This window comes from Nicotiana tabacum, chromosome 16, assembly GCF_000715075.1.
Source record: "Nicotiana tabacum cultivar K326 chromosome 16, ASM71507v2, whole genome shotgun sequence".
Lineage (NCBI taxonomy): Eukaryota > Viridiplantae > Streptophyta > Magnoliopsida > Solanales > Solanaceae > Nicotiana > Nicotiana tabacum.
The window spans coordinates 3,644,296-3,664,294 of NC_134095.1; the positions used below are offsets into that span (position 1 = coordinate 3,644,296).

General features: G+C 37.8%; 2 protein-coding genes across 2 annotated transcripts; one reads left to right on the plus strand and one right to left on the minus strand.

Moving 5' to 3' along the window:
* Positions 1-2,895: 2,895 nt before the first annotated feature.
* Positions 2,896-3,378, minus strand: LOC142170625 (uncharacterized). Its single transcript, XM_075232515.1, has one exon. The coding sequence runs from the start codon at positions 3,376-3,378 to the stop codon at positions 2,896-2,898; it is 483 nt and encodes a 160-aa protein (XP_075088616.1).
* Positions 3,379-5,942: 2,564 nt separating this feature from the next.
* On the plus strand, positions 5,943-11,295 carry LOC107762233 (DUF21 domain-containing protein At1g47330-like). The gene is made up of 12 exons (XM_016580578.2): positions 5,943-6,523; positions 7,246-7,322; positions 7,412-7,495; positions 7,599-7,712; positions 8,286-8,372; positions 8,569-8,708; positions 8,804-8,891; positions 9,077-9,150; positions 10,041-10,159; positions 10,306-10,544; positions 10,765-10,811; positions 10,905-11,295. Exons 1-12 carry the CDS (start codon positions 6,346-6,348, stop codon positions 10,978-10,980), a joined length of 1,323 nt encoding a protein of 440 aa, XP_016436064.1. The 5' UTR covers positions 5,943-6,345; the 3' UTR covers positions 10,981-11,295.
* Positions 11,296-19,999: the final 8,704 nt, after the last annotated feature.

The following is a 19,999-nucleotide window of genomic DNA, read 5'->3' on the forward strand; positions in this document are numbered from 1 at the left end:
AAGGCATTATTAACATCGAGTTGTGACACATTCCACCCCTTCTTAACATCTACAGCCAAAAGACACCTAATAGTAGTCATTTTTACCACAGGTGAAAAAGTTTCTGAATAATCTATCCCTGCTCTCTGAATGTCCCCCCTCACCACCAACCTAGCCTTTAGCCTTTCAATTGTACCATCTGAGTTATGCTTCACCTTGTACACCCATTTACAGGGTAAAGCTTTCTTCCCTGGTGGTAAGGATACAACATCCCAGGTGTTATTTAGCTCAAGTGCTGAAATTTCAGCATCCATAGCCTTTTGCCAACCAGGATGCATAGAAGCTTGTAGATAACTGCTAGGTTCTGATGTGGTAGAAATAGATTGAAGGAGATGTTGGTTGTCTATAGAAAGAGCATGGAAGGAAAAGACATTTGGCTGGAGAGGTTTAGATAGATAGGAACTGAGGTCGGATAGGTAGATGCTATTGCAAATGTAATCCTTTAAGTAGGCTGGCCTCTGAGTTACCCTGTCAGATTTTCTGACTAGTGGAGGTGGAATTGGAATAGGTGTGCTGATTGATGAAGGAGAAAATGATCTGGAAAGGATGGGTGAGTGAGAAGGACATGGAGTAGAAGCAGAGTCTGAAGTAGAGTCTGAAGGTGTTAGGTTGATGTTGGTTGAAGTAGAGGGACCAGGACATGTAGAGGAACTGCTAGGAGGGGAGTGGGTAGATGCAGGTGAAAAGGGTGGTAGAGATGTCCTAGAAGAGTGTTCTGTTGAGTTATGGGTTAAGGTATCTGGTGGAATTGTATCCTGGGGAAAAAAAGGAAAATCAGATGTGAGAGGTGAGTGGAAAAAAGGGAATTGATCTTCATGAAACCTAACATCTCTAGATACAAACACCCTTTTAGTGTCAAGATCCAGAACCTTGTAACCTTTCTAACCTTTTGCCCTTGGTTCAAACTTCCCTCTGTTGTGAGACAAAGTTGAGACATAGCACAAACAACCAAAACTTTTGAGGGATTCATAGCTAGGCTGTTTACCAAGCAATACCTCATAGGGTGTTGATCCATTCAGAACCTTAGAAGGGATTCTATTGATCAGATATGTAGCTGTCAGTACACATTCTCCCCAGTATTGGAGAGGCACCTTAGAGTGAAATAAAAGTGCCCTTGCTACTTCCAAAAGATGCCTATGCTTCCTCTCAACTACTCCATTCTGTTGAGGGGTAGAAACACAAGAGGTTTCATGTATAATCCCTTCTGATTCAAGAAAACTTGCCTCTAGTGAACCTTTTCCTAGTTCCATGGCATTATCAGATCTGATCTTCTTAACTTTCAAGTTAAACTGTCTCTCTGTCATGCACAGAAATGATTTCAAAACTGAGAAAGCATTCCCTTTGGAACTTAAGAGAAAAGTCCAAGTGGCCCTACTATAGTCATCCACAATAGTCAAGAAATACTTATAACCATTGTAAGTCACAGTCTTGAATGGCCCCCATGTGTCAATATGAATCAAATCAAAGATAGCAGAACTTTTAATATGACTCAAAGGGAAAGGCAGTCTGGTTTGCCTAGCTTGAGGACAGATGTGGCACACACAATCAAACTTAGAGGGAAACTTAATGAAATGTAGTTTTCTCATTACTGAAAAGGGCAAATGCCCTAGCCTAACATGCCATTGCTTTACAGTAGGTGTAGCAGCAGCAGCTAAAGGTACTGAAAAGGAAACAGAAGTAGAAATAACACTGGAATTTCTTCCTTTTGGAATGGAAACTACATATTTTTTCTTTCTTCTGGGAGAGATAGACTCTATTCTAGTTGGCTGAAACAGGTACAATCCATCTCTAACTTCACCAAAAACTTGTCCCTTCCCCACTAAAGGGACCTGCAATAGACATCCATTAGAAGTTAGATTCAAAGAACAACTGAATTGAAGACATAACGTATGAACAGATAATAAGTTATATTTGAAAGAAGGTACATGAAGCACCCTATGAAGAACCATATCAGGCTGAATAGACACACTTCCTATATGTGTAACACACAACTGGAATGAATTAGGTAAGCTAATGTGCAAAGGTGCAGGAAGAGGAGTAAGAGATAGGAAAGAATTAGCATCAAAACACATATGTTCAGAGGCCCCTGAGTCAATTATCCATGTTTTAGTGTTGAAAACAGCAAGACAAGTTCCTGTGTATTGGAGTATGGTACCAGCTACAGCATTAGCATTGATTTCTGATGTTGTGGCTGCTGCACTTCCAATTTGCACTTGCCTGATTATGTTCACCAATTCTGATACTTGCTCCTTACTGAAAACCTGGTTCTGACTGCTGATATTTCCTTTACTAGATGTGTTGTTCTTCTCTTGAACTTCTTGTCCTGTCACCACTGCATTTCCCTTTATGGCAGGCTGATAACTTGTTGATTTTGTGAATTGAAAATCATCTGGGAATCCTATTAGTCTGTAGCATTCTTCCCTTACACGTCCTGTTCTCATACAATGACTACAACTCACATTAGGATTGTACTTTGCCTTCTTTTTGAACTTTTGTTGCATGTTCTGAAAGTTCCCCTGTTTCTAAGGAGTTCCCCATGATTTCTGAATATTGTTCCTTTGATTAAACTTCCCTTGAGGTCCTACCATAAAAGATGCAGCATCTGTTGGATATTGTGGGCTAACAAATATTTCCCTCTGACTTTCATCTTGCAGGAGGATGGAATAGGCATGATCCATATTTGGAAGTGGGCTCATCATGAGGATGTTGCCTCTTGCATGTGTATACACATCATTCAGTCCCATTAGGAATTGAATCTCTCTGATCCTCTAGGAACTTGGCTACCTTCTTCTTCCCTTCACACACATAGGTACAAGTGCACCCTAGATGTGAGTTCAGGGAATCTAACTCATCCCATTACTTTTTCAGAGTTGTGAAATATCCTGCAATACTGCTGTTTCCCTGAACTGTCTTAGCAACTTCCTTTTGTAGGTGGTAGAGTTTGGCTCCATTGGATTGTCCAAATCTATGTTCAAGACTATTCCAAAGCTCTTTTGCAGATTTGGAATAGATTACACTATCTCTTATCTCTTTAGTTAGAGAATTTAAGAACCATGAGGTTACCATGTCATTGCACCTACTCCATTGTGCATGATCCTTTGAATCCAAGGCAGGTTCATCACAAATCCCATTGATGAACCCCAGCTTGTTCTTGGCTGACAATGCAATCAGCATTGACCTTCTCCATCCTGGGAATCCTCTTCCATCAAAAGGTGAGGTCACAAGAGTCATCCCAAGGGCATCTGAAGAGTGAAGAAAATAGGGATGGTTGACATCATGATTGACTGCTTGACTTGTTGATCCAGAAAGAGGAGTTACTGAAGAATCTGTTCCAGTCATGGTGATAGAACAAGTTAAGTTCAAGGAAGAAGATTAGAAGATGAAGTTCAAGCAGATTTCTGCTCTGATACCATGAAAGATTGAGAGGGCTGATGATGCAGAAAATCTCTGTGTATTGTATATTCACACACTGTAGCTTCTATATACATTACATCCTATAGATACAACAAATGTACATATAATATTCCTAGACAAAAGTATTGTTTACTATGTGAGTCCATATTCACTTTAGTGCATCAACACTAATACAAATGTGAGCATGTGCTCACTCATGTGTATGGCACTAATAAATGAATGGCCCAGATATGTTTTATGTATTCTAATCCAACAGTCAGGATTAGATCTTCTGATCTGAACATCAACAGCTATAATGTTGCCACGTCACACTTCACTTATCAGCATCAATTTGTTTTCACTTTGTCTTCTTCTTCTTTGCTTTGATGCTTCGTCTGTTCTTTTGTCTCTCTATCTCTTTGATGTTTCTGCTTCTTCTGTTCTTCATTCTGCTTCTTCTGTTCTTCAACAAGGCCTTGATCCAAGGCCTTAAAATAGCTACTCAACTAAGTCTAAAACCACTTCAAGTGGAAATAGATGCCAAGGAAGTAATCACCCTACTAGATAGTGACAATATTATATACACTAACATGCTTCTTGATTGCAGGCACCTTCTACAGCTGCTACATAATTCAATAGTCCACCATGCATACGGAGAACAAAATAGGGTAACGGATCAACTAGCCAAAGAAGGCAGCAGTTTGGAAAGTAACATTATTACTCTACAACTTTTTGAATTACCACCACTTTTTGTGATCTAACAACTTGAAGGAGACAAACAAGGGATAACTATAACACGATCAATCACATCCACAACAAGACAGGCAGCAGAAGGCCATGCTGCAGTACCAGTCTTGGGAAGTAACTTGGCAGATCATGACACTCCTGTGGAATCGACCTCTGGAAACAGTGGCGTCCCAAAGTCACATAGTCAAAACTTTTGGTGTTGTGGTGATAATCTCACTAGGGACACCACAAACAATGCAGCTACTATTAGTAATAGTTTAGTTTGTAGTATGGTGCAACCTGAGCACCACCATCTTTGTACCCACACGCTTTAATTAATTCAAAGTTACTTTTCAAACCAAAAAAAAAAAAGAATTAGTTGGTAATGTAAAATTTGAAAGAACCAACAGGCAACAGCTGCCTGCATTTTTCTGGGGAAAAAAATTAAACGAACAAAAGCAGCTTCCTGAATTTGTCTTTAATTTGTGATCTAAAACGTGACAAATCAACGAAACTGAAGCTACTTAGCGGTAGTAGGAGTTTACTGTTGCAAATATCAGCAGATTAAACACACTAGAAACTAAATCAAAATGAATAAACAAACTTCATTAAGAAGAAAGGATGAAGAAACTCGAAACTACAACACTTATCTGCTGATTTTCTTTTTCTTGAATTTTGCACTGCACATGATAGACAATCAGAAATAAGTAAATAAATATTACAAAAACATTAATGACTCAGTTCCAAACTAGTTGGGATGACTACATATGAATCTTCACTGAGCATTTCCCCTTGTAAATTCATCTCAAGCCACATTATAGAAAATATAGATAGAAAGGTACTAGAGTTCTCTCTAGACGTCTATTTTTGCGACTTAGTGACACTCATTTTGTGAATATGTTGTACTCCAGCAGTCCAACATCCACTTCTGTGTAACCTTGTTGGTCTTACTGTTGTTCTAGAAACTTCTATGTTATAAGCTTATATTATAAGATTTCATACATATAATGGGAAAGAAGGAGGGGGGTGGGGGAAGAAATCAATTTTACTTAATCAAGTTTATTAATTATGTAATAAATTTTTACTTTCAAAATGACTTCCAGTAATATCGAATCATACTTGAACGAAAAGATTCTTTTCTCTTGCACGTTTATATTTACAAGAATTGCTTCTGGAATAATTGTAGGTGGGCGGATTTATTAGCGGGTTTTTCGTGGATTAACTAACGAAAATAATTTTATATTTATTTAGGCCCAAATGTTGAGAAGGAATGTGCTTCAATTACATATAGAATTACATGTAATAAACAAGAACAACTTTTTATTTCTTATTTTGGCTAAATTGTGTAAAGTGATTAAGTTTTCTCATAGATTTTAAGAAATAGTACCGTATAGTTAAATATTGAATAAATCAAAATATGGGAGTAGGTAATTTTCTCTCAGAATGGACGAAAGTTTGAGTTGATGGCGGTGGTAGAGTCACATGTATATAAGATGTGACATTATATTCAAATATAAAAATTACACAGTGTAATTAGATACAATTTTTTTAATATATATATATATATATTGACACATCTTGACCTTTTTAAATTTATGATTAACTGATAAATTAGCGTGAGAATGTGTGAAGTATATACTTATGCTCAGGTCACACTCATCTTCGCAAAGAACATGTGCCTCAAGAATCTATACCTAGTAAACTAAAAAAATACAGTTATACCCGTAATTCTGCCGTTACAAAAATAACACATACAAAAACTTTTTGGCATCGGAAGAAACAATGTGACACTCATTAGCAAAGTAATATTCTGGGAATAAGTGCCTTCCATCACATTGGACATACACCTATGCCAAATTATTTTTTTTGACCATTCCTCTTCCTTATGACCTTTTTCATTATCAAACACAACAGCTTGATTTGATAAGTTATTTAAAGGGGACGGTTTTTTTTTGGGGGGGGAGGGGGGGGGGGGGAAGGAAAAAGACAAAGTTCTTGAATGGGAAAAAACAGCTCACACAACAAAGATACACAGAAAGAAAAATCAGTATAAATACTTTCTAAGTTAGGTAACAGACGATTTGGGGTCTGATAAAATCGAGGTTTAATTACAAAAAAGCAGACAAAATCAAAACCTTAGCAAATTTCAAGACTTTCTTCGAACTTGGGAAAGAGTATCTGTAAAATATGGCAGCTGATGTGGCGTGTTGTGGAACAAAATTTTCTCTGTATATTTTAGCAGTGATAGGATTGGTGTTGTTTGCTGGTTTAATGGCAGGTCTTACACTTGGTCTTATGTCTCTTGGACTTGTCGACCTTGAAGTTCTTAGCAAATCTGGCCGTCCCCAAGATCGTCTTCATGCTTGTAAATTTACTCTCTTTGCTCTCTCTATATATTATTATGAAGAATATGTTTAAGTTTGCTGATTTGGGTTTTTATTAGAAAGTGCTAAAGTTTGCTGATTTGGGTTTTTATTTATCTATTTGTCAGCTATATTGATGGTCAGTAGTTTTGATTGGCAAATCTTTACCTGCTATCTTTGTCGCTGTAGTATAAAGTTGTAATCTTTTACTAGTATATATGATCATTTCTTAGAGTTCTCTTTTCTCTTACTAATTTTATGCTGTATTCAAGCTTCTTTTTTTTCTTCTTGTTTCAATTGTTCAGCTGGGTTAGTAAAGGTATAGAATTGGCTATCCCAGAACTAAATTTTCTAAACAAACTGTGAAAAAGTTTGAATCTTGACTTATGCAAAGCATCTATATATCACAAATTCACAATTAAGCAAAAGAGAGTGAATTTGGCCTAAGAAACTGAATAAATTGTCTAGCAGTAACCTTTAATTTGGTAGCCTGTGTCCGTAAGGCAACCAGTAAGGAAATCCAGTATCGACTATGTACTTGAACAAAGGTAACTGAATACTTAAAAGAGTAGGAGAAAAGGTATATGCTACTTTTACTAAATGGACAAATAAGAAAGTCAAGCCACTTGTTGTATCATGATTCTGTAATTGAACCAATATATGAGTTGTATGTATGTCTGCTTTGATCAGTTCTTTTTTTAAGATTTCATCCTTTCTTTGACAGCTAAAATACTTCCAGTGGTAAAAAATCAACACCTTTTGCTTTGCACACTCTTGATCGGCAATTCTTTAGCAATGGAGGTTTGTGTAACATTTACTTATTTGGTTGTAGTTCTCCTTTTATTGCGCGTCCTGACTTATTTGATTACTTTTCTCCTTTCTCTTTATAGTCTCTTCCTATATTCTTGGACAAGCTTGTACCTTCATGGGCAGCAATACTGGTGTCTGTGACGCTAATTCTCATGTTTGGAGAGGTGCTCGATTCTATTCATCAACTTAATCTTTCAGCTTGTTAGCTATGGCCTATGCTCGTCTCTTGTTCTGTAACTAGCCGTCGTTGCTTTTTTATGATTGCAGATAATTCCTCAAGCAATCTGTACTCGCTACGGATTGACAGTTGGAGCCACAGTAGCACCCTTTGTTCAACTTCTTCTCTGGTTATTCTTTCCCATTGCTTATCCAATTAGTAAGGTATAAAGCGCAATCACATTCCATAATCGACTCATGTAGAGTTGTTAAGTTTCCATGTCACTTTTAATGTGGTATTATTTGCTGCAAGAAATGCTTCACCAGTCGTATGTTTTGGTTGCCGATGTGTACTCATAATACAGATTAAATAACAGGGTTAAGAAATAAAACTTCTTGAATCCACTAATATAGTAAAGTTTTCTCCAGCCATCAGATAGTTCTGGACTCAAATTAAGTGTATGAGCTGTTCCTTTTCTGTAGCTTTTGCAGTAAAATGGAAAGAATGCAACATAAATTTAAAGAGAGGAGTTTAATATATTTGCTATTCTGCTCTACTTGGTTATAGTAATAATATCAGAGTTAACTGCATCCCCTCTCTGTCTATCTCTTTTTAATCTTTACCATAAAAGAGAAACTTCTCATGCTAATAATTGGATATATAGAATATCTATTGCTTTATTTGTTAATATAAACGAAACCAACGCCAAGACATCAATGCATAAAATTGACAAAATTTCTTCATGCTGCTTTCTCTAGTTAAGGATCTTATAGATACATCCTTGGTTTTGTTTCTAGGTCTTGGATTGGATGTTAGGTAAGGGTCACGCTGCCCTTCTGCGAAGAGCTGAGCTAAAAACATTTATGGATTTCCATGGCAATGAGGTAATTAGTAGTCTCTACTTCTCAATTTTTGGATATATATGCAATATTCATATATATGCATGAATACTGTCGCTGCTTAAATGAACAAGTTCAGCTCACCAAGATTAGGTGCTAGAGCTGAACCTGTTTTTCAAATTCTCTTTGTTCCTTTTGTTATTGTATGCCTCAGCTTGTTTGCTTCCTATTGCTATGACAGGCCGGAAAAGGAGGGGATTTGACACATGATGAAACAACAATAATTGCTGGAGCACTTGAGTTGACCGAAAAAACTGCAAACGATGCTATGACTCCAATATCAAAGGCTTTTTCTCTTGATCTGGATGGAACACTTAACTTGTGGGTTTATAACTTGCTGTTTGATCTGATTTCAAGCTTTCACAAACTTGTTATGTTCTAATACCCCCCGCTCTCTCTCCTATGATCTCATGCAGGGAAACACTAAATGCTATAATGACAATGGGGCATAGTAGAGTTCCTGTTTACTACAGAAAACCAACAAATATTATTGGACTAATTTTGGTAATTATGTCTCTTGCATGCAAACTTTACCTTGTGGATTTCACTTATTAGTTGAGGTTTAATTCTCAAGATCATTTATCAAGAGTTCTCATTTCTTTTCTGTGTTACTTTTGCACAAGTGTGTCGTTTTTAACTAACTGATATTGTGCTTGCTCTTTGTACGTCTTCAAATATTTCATGGGCAGGTTAAAAATCTTTTGGCAGTTCACCCAGGAGAATCAGTTCCTCTGAGGAAAATGATGATAAGAAAAATCCCAAGGCAAGGATAAGTGCAGCAATTCTAGAGTTTCCTCAATGTATATGTTTGTAATCAATCAATCAACTATGCCTCCAGCTATTTATCAAAACAATATTTATCCGTTTCAAAGGAAATGGGAGACACTCAGAAAAAAGTAAAGCCAAATAAAACAATGCTTTCTGAAATATAATTGCATCTATGTTATCCGAATTCCATTGTAATGTCCCTTGGTTTCTTCCTTATATAAGCTTATACTTTTGATGGTTGACATCCTTGTTCTTCAGTTGCAATGATTATGCTTCTTGTATTCTTTAAGTCATCCAGCTCTAGTCGTCTGATATAATCATGGAATTCGTTCGTCCAAATACAGTAATTTGAAGTTTACTGAAATAAACTTACTGAGGGTGCCATGGGTTAGCAATTTGTTTAGCAGAATTCCATGATGGCCCTTGCACTTGTAGAATTCACCTACAGATAGCCAGAGTAAGGGAAGCAGTTGACGTTCGACTTATATAGTTCATGCATCGTGGTTTTATATTTAAAAATGTTCAACCCTCTTTTACAATTTATTTCTTATGTTCAACCCTCTTTTACAATTTATTTCTTATGTCCAATACCTTGTTAAATTCTATTGGACTTAATTATACCCTTCTGACTGATCTGATATCCTACTGTGTTTTCTCTACACAAGAAAACTTTGCATAGCTATCCTCTAGTGAATTTCTAAGGATTTACTTATTGTAAAGTGTTTCCTAGATTAATCCACAACCTTTTCATAGATCTGCAGTTTGGATTCTGCAAAGTGTAATATGAGTTCATATTTGAGGAGGGAAAAGGTTACAGCTCAAGCAAATAATATTTAACACGCAATGTTTTTTCTTAAGCTAATTGTGCAGCGTTGATATTTTCAGGGTTTCTGAAAACATGCCTCTTTATGACATTCTGAATGAATTTCAGAAGGGCCATAGCCACATTGCTGTTGTATATAAAGATCTGAACGAGACGAAAGATACGCCAGTGAATGATAAAGGTATTTGAACAAATCTTTTTTCTACTCTGTAGCTGCTTATCCTAGTTTTTCTGTTAAATATCCCATTAAAATGCTGATGTTGATTCGATTCAGTCACTTTAAGTGTTGTATAAACTGATAACCTGTCATGTTGCATCTGATTGCAGATGCTGATAATGCAGCATCAAAATATAACTTGCATGATACAAAGGCCGCATTTCATAAGGCTGACGATGACCAAGTCACAAAGAAATCTCCTCCCCCTACTCCTGCTTTCAAGAAGAGACACAGAGGTTGCTCATTTTGTATCTTGGATTTGGAAAACACTCCAATACCCGAGATCCCTCCCAATCAAGAAGTGGTCGGTGTTATTACCATGGAAGATGTCATTGAGGAGCTTCTTCAGGTGCACAAGATTCTGACATTCATTAGTAATTTTGTCCTTTTCGTGCTGTTGTATTCATCGGTTCACCCCAGAGACGTGAATTTGTGAAGGTTTTCTCTAAAATATTGCACTTCACATCACATGGTTATACGCTTTCACAAGTTTTAAAGATTTTGATGCTACCTGTGTGTATATTACTTTCTCATGTTAACAAATTTCTTAATTTTATTCTTTATGCCAGGAGGAGATATTGGATGAAACCGACGAATATGTTAACATTCACAACAGGTTTGATTTGGCAGTACTAGCTTCATACTCTTTCATTCTATTTCGAGCCACCATTCACTTGTACATCACTTGTTGTGAACTTACTCTTTGCAGGATAAAGGTGAACATGAATTTTTCACTAGATTTTTCGGAGCAGAATTCCACAACGCAGCTGTTAGAGACCCTCTGATTGTTCAATCACTATCTCTCAATAGCTACTTCAAGTATAGCAACATGTTACATGTATAGTTTCCAATGTAAACTTGTTAAGAAAAATCTACTATAGCAGTTCCTTGTTCCTGTATTTTTGTATGATTATTTTAACTTAGATTAGATTGGTCCTATAGAGCGCGAACGCTGAGGTAGATAGTATAGTCCTATACAGAGGAATAGGCTGCCAATTCAACAAGAAATTTGGTTTGGATTGTAATGCAATGTACTGCTAGAGTTTTGAGACACACAAAGTTCAATTACTGAGAACCTAATCAGTTTCCATGTGTTTGTCATTTGATGAACTCTTAAGAAGTTGAATACCTCGCAATATCATTAGGCGCTTGTTTACAATAATGTGATACTTTATGATCTACAACAACCCAATGTTGTCCCACAAGTGGGATCTAGGGAGGGTAGTGTATATGCAGATCTTACCTTTACCTTGGGAAGGTAGAAAGGCGATATTCGATAGACCCTCCAGAAAGTTATTAATGCAAGTAAATAACTCGGCACTCAACCAAGTGCACTATTTACCTTCTTTTGTTTTTTATTGTTATTGTACTTTGTGATCGAATACAAATTAATCTGCATTAAGAAGAGATGCTTTCATTCCATAGGAAAGTTATGCTATCTTTTGCTAGAGATAACCTTAGTTTACAATCAGATGAATGAACCTGTGCGAAAGTTGGTTTGTGTTGTTTCTATCTACTATATCTAAAATAATCAAGTTATTAATGACTTCTCGTCTTTCCATTAATGTGATTAAATTTTTTGAATGACTTCATATAAAGGGAAAGTCTTGCCAAAATACATTAGTTAGACATAGTGACAAATGCCTATCTATATATCCAAAAGAAGAAAAGGAAGAAAGTGGTAAATGCCTACCTCTTGTGTCTCTATCCTTATAAAAGCTTGTTATCCTCTTTTCTTTATTTATATTCTAAAGTTGGTTTGCAGAAATTTTCATATTACAGCTAGAGATGTTGATGAAATGTTAATTTAACTCTGATTAATGAATAAGAGCACCAATGGCTCGTATTAAACGTTGAAGATAAATAGAGCAATCCTAATACAATTTAAATTTGCATTTTACTGTGAATTCATTGTTCGATTTAGATGGTTTTTCCCTAAAAAGAAATCAAATCAAGTATGTCAATTTTTTAAATATTGAAACCAAACCAAATTAAATTAAGTAAGTCGTTTTTTTAGCGATTCGGTTTATGTCGGTTTTGTCAGTTTTTCAATTTTTTTGGATTTTTATCTTTTTTTTCTTAGAGATGAAATATACACTACCAAACACATATTCCGACAACTACATTTTCACCGTAACACTATCAAACCAATTGCTCTTTGAGAAATCTATCATTATCAAGATATATTGATGGTAATTGAATTAAATAGTGATGAATAATTAAGGACTCAACTAAAAATAGATTCTCGTACTTAGCAAAAGAAAACTACAACTACAACGTGAAGGCAAAAAACTAGACTAAAAGTGTAAATGATTAACATGTACCATAATGTAACACCCCGTACATTCGGACTAGGTGTGGATATGTTAAATGGGTATTAATCTGATATTTTAGACATATAAAGTCCTAGCGGGATGAGTATGGGTGAAAATAGTTGTTTTAGAATCAAGATGGAAAATGAGGTGCATAAGATTCGATAAAATCTACGAAGTTTACAAAAGGTCAGTTTTGCAGAAGGTTTAGTGAAAAAGGTGTAAGGTATTTGGGAAAACACGAAAGTTGTAGGCCTTTGAAATAACTTTCCAACGATATATTATGGAGCCCAAACGGAGCTTTATGCAAAAAGTTATGCCCGTTTTACAGAACAGTGGGCAACCACCACGCCCGGACCGCGGCCGCGATTGTGAGGCAGTGTTCCTGCTATTTACCGCGGTCAGGTCGCGTTCGGGCCTACAGGGGCGCGGTGGCGAACTTAGGAAGTCATTTTTTAGCCTTATTTCGTCCCCTACAGCCCCAAAACATAAAAACTTGCTCTAGAAAGGGAAGCTCTCAAAAACCTAACTCCTTAAAGGTCTCTCCACCATCCAAGATAAGTTCTAATGGTGATTCTAAGTTAAGTTCAATTTTCCAACATCTTATTAACATGGGTAAACCCTCCATATCATTAGATATTCGGTTGGGACATCATTGTTGAGAGAAGAAACCCTAGAACTCGAATTCAAGAAGATTGAACATCAAAAAGGTAATATCTTCACCCTCTAATTGATTTTATCATTGAATTAATGATTATAGACTCTAGTTCATGAGATATGAGTTGATGGATTTGATAGAAAAGCATGAACGGTTATAGGTTTGGGTTGTTGATTATTGATTATTGGTTAAGGGTGTTGTTTACCTTATGGGTGATAAAGAATAATGTTGATTATAACCATTTGAGACTTTAGAATTTATCTAGGAGCAAGAGAATGGGTTATTGGGTATAGAGACACCATTAATAAGGAATATGGAGCTTTATTCTCACCAAGTGTTTGATAAAATGCCTAAGTAACCAAAACATGAGAATTATTGCTAATATGGAATCCCTTTGACTTGTATTGATATAGATTAAAGTTGAATGGGTTGGCGAATGTTGTATTACGCTCAAGAGCAGGAAGTTAAGGTATGTGAGACTAACTCTATATGTTTGGGAACGTTAATGATTCTCCCTACACTACGTTTCTTTTACGACGTTACTAATTGCTTCAACAATAGAGTTTAGCTTAGTTCCTTGAATAGTTGTAGAACTTCTATTCTCTAGCTTCATAACTTGTTCATGACTTTCTGTCACGACCCAAAATCCCAACCCGGTCGTGATGGCACCTCTCGTGAGGACAAGGCCAACCAATCAACAAAACAGTACATCTCTTTATAATTACTTAGCAGGAATAAGTCTAAGTCATGGCAATATAATCTTAAATGCAAAATAAACGTGATAGAACAAGGAAAACCCTCCCAACTCAGCCCGAAATCGGGGTGTCACAAGTCATGAGCTACTACAGAGTTTACTAATATTTTACAAAGTCTGGAATTATCATAAATAACAAAGATAAGGGAGAAAACGGGGATGCGGATGTCAACAGCTACCTTGTTACTCCTAGTCACCGCCTGGTCTGGAAAGAATCAGCGCTCAGGAGCGAACTCAGCGCTGCCTGTATCTGTACACATGGTGCAGGGAGTAATGTGAGTACTCCGACCCAGTGAGTAATAAAAATAAATAACGACTGAAAACATGAAATCTCATAACGGCACAATATAGCGCTATCCCAAGCAGTAAAATCAGTTATACAGTAAAATAGTAAGTATCAGATAATTCTTCTTTTAAAACAGTAAAGACAAATAATTTCCACAGAAAGGATAAATCAAAAGCTTGCCCCTCGGGCTCAATATGTAAATCTCAGTATAGTATCAGCCCCTCGGGCTCACTCCCAACTCACCAGCACACAACATCAGCCCCTCGGGCTCACTCCCAACTCACCACACACAAGCAACGGCCTCTCGGGCCCACTCCCAACTCACCTGGGTACCCTGCGCTCACTGGGGGTGTGTACAGACTCCGTAGGGGCTCCTACAGCCCAAGCGCAATATCAATAGGCCTGAAAGCCTTCACACATCACACACGAGGCCTGAAAGCCTCCTCATATAACACTCGAGGCCTGAAAGCCTCCTCACATCACTCAACATATCCTCATGTATGGCCCTCGGCCTCAATCAGTCCAGAAAATAATCATAAGCCTCTTGGGCATCAGCAAAACAATAGTGCTCAGCTCAACAGCATTATAAATATCATTAAATCTCGAGTTGAGTATAAATGTAGCTGAGTTCACAAAATAATATGATTCAATTGAACTGAGTTCAAATAATATTTCAATTCGTGAGGAAAATAGTGATGTAAATTCACAAAAGATTTCAGATAATTGGCACGAAGCCCAAATATGGCAATAAGTCCAATCATAGTGAAAAACAATAAATCTTTATCAATTATGCGGTAAAATATCAACTGGGATGGACCAAGTCACAATCCCCAATAGTAAATGACCCCGCGCTCGTCATACAACGCGTGTCTCATCTCAACATAATGTTGTGCAATCAGGGGTTTCAAACCCTCAGTGCATCATTTAAAATCATTACTCACCTCAAGACGGTCCAATATCTACTCCGCTATGCCCTTGCCTCTCGAATTTACCTCTTCGCACGTCGAATCTGGTCAAAACCACAACGAATACATTACAATAGGCTAAGGGAATATAACCCAATCAAAAAGACTCGAAAAATATCGAAATTCACGAAATTCGCAAAACCCGAGCCCCGGGCCTACTTCTCGAAAAATTACTAAAGTCACATCACCGGATTCTTCGTCTCGCCACGAGTCCGTACATATAAAATTTACCAAAATCGGAGTTCAAATGACCCCTCAAATCTTCAAATCTTATTTTCAAATCCCTAGGCCTAAATCTTCAATTTACTCCTCAAAAACATGTAATCTAGTCGGATTATTCGATGATAATTCAATATTATGGAGTAGAAATAATCACAAGTGACTTACCTCAAGATTTTCCAAGATTTCTTGCTAAAAATCGCCCAAAATCCGAGCTTGGAAGTCAAAAAAAAATGACCAAACTCGGACTGCTGGACATTAAATCTGTCTAGAAATTTTCGGTACTGTTCACGCGGGCCCATCAACATCGGGCACACAAATACGGCCCTGCATCCTCAATACGCCATCATCACCTATAGTCACATCTTTGGCATTATCATGCTTGTCACACCTCCTTTTTCCGCACCCGCGAGGGTACAAGGGAGTTTTTTCCAATTAAAGGACAATCGAAACGGGATTGGTTTATTTATTTCAGAGTCGCCACTTGGGAGATTTAGGGTGTCCCAAGTCACCAATTTTAATCCTGAATCGAGGAAAAGAATGACTCCATATTACAGTCTGCGTACCAGAAATCCGGATAAGGAATTCTGTTAACCCGGGAGAAGGTGTTAGGCATTCCCGAGTTCCGTGGTTCTAGCACGGTCGCTCAACTATTATATTCGGCTTATTTATCTGATTTTAAATACAATTATGAACCAATGTGCCAATTTTAACTTTTAACCGCTTTATTATTATTGTTTTACAAGAATGTGAACATCGCTTAAAACACGTCTTTGGACTGCGTCACATGAAATGCACCCACAATCCGGAACGCGTTTTATTTGATGTTTTGAGATTTGGATTTGGGTCGCATGAAATGCACACTCAGGCTTAAGAAAGTAAAATATTAAACACGGGCCTAAAGAGACTATCGCGTTATTATTTTAGGAAGACCGTGAAATTCGCTAAACGGTCCTTACGAATTCTAATTAAACCATACATTTTGTGAGGGCCCCGCAGCTTTATACATTTTGTTTGTCGAGGCTCGTCTCATTCTTATTTTAAAAGGATATCCTATAGCAACTACGTTTCTTGTCGCGTTTGTCTCTACTAATTGAAAACAGAAATAGTTCTAGTTAATTACATGCTTGCAGATTATTTATAGCAGGATTCGAAATGCTTTTACAGAATAAGGAAACGTGACCATGCATACGGACAGCTGATCGAACATTATGGGCCCAAATCCAGCTCATGCGGAATGGGCCAGACCTGGGCCACTGTTTATCCGAGGCGGGTCTGCTTGGTCTGTTTTGACCTGGGCTCGACCTTCATAAGGTTGAGGAGCGCGGACTTGTGCTATTTGTTATAAGGGTGTGGTTTGATAATTATAACGAGGTAGTTTATCAAAAGAGAATGAAACTAACTGAGTCGGATAGTTTTATTCTTTGACATGCATTAAAAAAAGAATGCTAATTACAAAAACACAACTAATTTCCAAGACATAGCCTATTATACTGCCAATCCTTTTGTCTGTCAACCTAACCACCATATGATATTAAATCATACTACATTTTTGCATTCACTATATGAAAGGACCAACTCCAATACCCAAACAAGATTGTAAACCATTACACACTACATGATACTCTATATAACAACTACATGTGGACATAGATGTCTTCAAATCTTCTCTTTCGTATTCATGCTCAACTTTCAAGTTACATGGACAGTATTAGTTGTGTACCTGGTATAGAGGAGCAAAAGAAGAAGAAAGATGATCAGCTGAGTGGTACACAGCAAGCGCAGCAGCAGCAGATAAAACAGCACAACACAGCAAAACCAAACAGCCACAAAGATGAAGTTCACACGTTGGTCGAGCAACAGACAAATAATCCCAGGAAACAGGATAGGAAAACAAAACCAGTCGGGAAAGGAACCAGAATATTTTGTGCTATAGCCACAGAAATTCAATAACCATCAAAGCTCAGCAATTAACCAGCACAGTTTCGACAATCAGGGAGACTAAAAAACTCAATCCACAGCACACAGAAACTCAATGTAGTAACAATCACAGCGGAAGATACACAGACTTCTCTTAATGGAACAATAACAGCCCCACTTAGAACAACTGACTTGGCCAGAACAGCTTAACCAACTTAGTTCTTTTTTGCAGTTTTGGACAATGTTTTGTAAAAATGATCTGAAAATTTCTCTTTGTTTTCTCTTTTCTGAAGACTAAAAGTCCAGCCCCTTTAAGTTCTAAAAATAGCCTATTTATAAGCCAAACAACCCAGTGCAGCTAAGCTGCCTGGATTCTGCCAATTGCAGACTGCCCCTACCTATAAAACCCCATGCCTAAGCATCTTTTGATGCCAGCCATCTTGTTCCCCACGCCTGGCTTATTCCCTTTGTTCAAGAGTTATGGGCTCATTTAAGTATTCATTTTAATTCCCATGCTCTTATGTCTTGTTCCCCATTGACATTAATTTAATCCTAATTCAATACCCTACTTGTCAGCACACTTAAACCAAGCTTTTTCTGATCTTTTCGAACCCCAGACTACCATTGCTAATCCTTGATTATTACTGCCCTAAAACCATTGCAGCATCAGGGCCTTTTGAACTTCTGAAAGTTCAGTTTCAGAACTGCCCTGGACTGAATCTCTTCAGTCATTTTGCAATGCAAACAAACCCATTTCAAACAATGTCGGGCATTCAAACAGTGACATGGTTCAATTAGTCATGTGAAATTATCAGCTCATTTGATCAATTAGTTGTAGAAAACTAATCGACGACGTTTATCGAGTCGACTATACTAAATATAACAGGTAATAACCAGTCGCTCATATAAACAACACGTACAGGGTCCCGAATGACTTCAAACATCTTTTGTTCAACTACTGGGAACCTATATGAGTTAACTTATTTGACGATTAATCTAATTGACGAGCATGTATATCACAGGATACGTTCAAACATACACAGAAAACAATCGACCAAATAAAAGGTCTTTGATAGAGATGGAAGAAATTAAGAAAAATACCAGACAATAACAAACAATCACAACAAAGCATGCTAACAACTTAATTATCATTCGAATAAAACAGAAAGGCAAATAAAAACTTACTGAAAAATGTCCAAACAAAATCGACCCAAGTCGGACTCAGCTTTGACCATTTGAGGCCGAACAAACTTTAATCAGGGTGTTCTCAAACGAGAACACCTTGATTAAGGTCTATTAGACCTCAAACCCCTGTTAGGACTGGCTGGATTCCAAGGCTATTCGTGTTCTAGGGTTTGGATCTTCAGATCTGGTTTTTTAGGAGTTGTGGGTAGATTCGGACCAAACCAAGCCTGGTTTGGTCACGAGAGAGGTCAGGGGAGTGTCTAGTACGAGGATGGTGAGGTTTGGTATAAGTCAGAGTTCGACTCGAATCTTCAAATGAAGATTCGAGACGAAGGAAGGTGATTCGAGGCTAGGGAGTAACAGATCCATGTTCAGGACAGTGAGGTGGTCCTAGGGTGTTCAGGAGGTGGTCACCGGCGTTCATGCCGCCGGGTTCTGGTGAAAGGGAAACTAGGGCGGCTGCTAGGGTTTCGGGGGTTCAGGGCTTGGTGAAGGAGATGAGTGAAGGGGGAGTTCGGATAGGGGGCGTGGGGTGTGAGGGAAGGTTTATATACGGAGTAGAGGATTGGATCCGGGCCGTTAGATCAGATGATCTCAACGGCTTGGATCTGATGGTAAGGGGTGAGACGAGGTCGTTTGGCATTAAAACGGGGTCGTTTGGATTTAAGTGAGGGGTTGGGTTGGACCGGCTAAACAGGTCGGGTTACGGGTGCGGATGTGGACCGTTGGATGGGTGTGTTTGAACGGCTCAGATCAGACGCCCTATGCGGCGTCGTTTTGGGTCCGTGCCTGGGCAGCTCATGTTTGGACTAGACTTGTGTCCTGGTTTTGGGCCTGATTCATTTTGGGCCCAAACAACTTCATTACTCTTTTCTTTTTTTTTTGTTTTTTTTCCTAAAAAAATGAAATTAAAATCAACATTAATTTAATTACTTGACCTAATTATCACCCACATACCACAAACCAGCATAAAAGATGCAGATATATTTTTGGATTTCTTTTAATGATCGAATTACGGTTTAATTACCATGACATGCGTACTTTGGCATTTTGACCGGTAAGATTAAATACAAAATGGGCCGAACCACGAATGACTAACAACACATGTCATGAAAAATTGGAAATTTGTACAGCGAGGTCACTGGTCACTATTTTTGTTTTCTTTTTGGAGCGTTTGTCCGTAAAGCAAAAATCACGTGCTTACAGCTGCCCCTCTTTGCCCGAAGACACGAAGGGTTTTCGCGCAAAGATAAAGCGGGCGATTTTTGCTCGTCTAAGTACTCCGTGTGAAGCATTTTTTGAAAAAGATTTGACCGAACATTTGCTTCAGAGGTTTCCTACATATCATGGGCTGAACAGGAATCAGGTCAATGTAGTTCGGGAAATTTTGGTAGCTGGGACTACCGTGTGACTGTAGTGCTCGCTGTTGTTGTGCGCTGTTGCATGCTACTGTAGGATGCTACCGCTCGCCGATCTCCTTGTTACATTGTTCTGAAAGGAAAAAC

Coding starts and splice junctions, on each gene's coding strand:
- LOC142170625 (XM_075232515.1), bottom strand. CDS start 3,378: ATGACTGGAACAGATTCTTCAGTAACTCCTCTTTCTGGATCAACAAGT.
- LOC107762233 (XM_016580578.2), top strand. CDS start 6,346: ATGGCAGCTGATGTGGCGTGTTGTGGAACAAAATTTTCTCTGTATATT. Junction 8,709..8,803: donor CTGGATGGAACACTTAACTT/GTGGGTTTATAA, acceptor GATCTCATGCAG/GGAAACACTAAATGCTATAA. Junction 10,812..10,904: donor TATGTTAACATTCACAACAG/GTTTGATTTGGC, acceptor TACTCTTTGCAG/GATAAAGGTGAACATGAATT.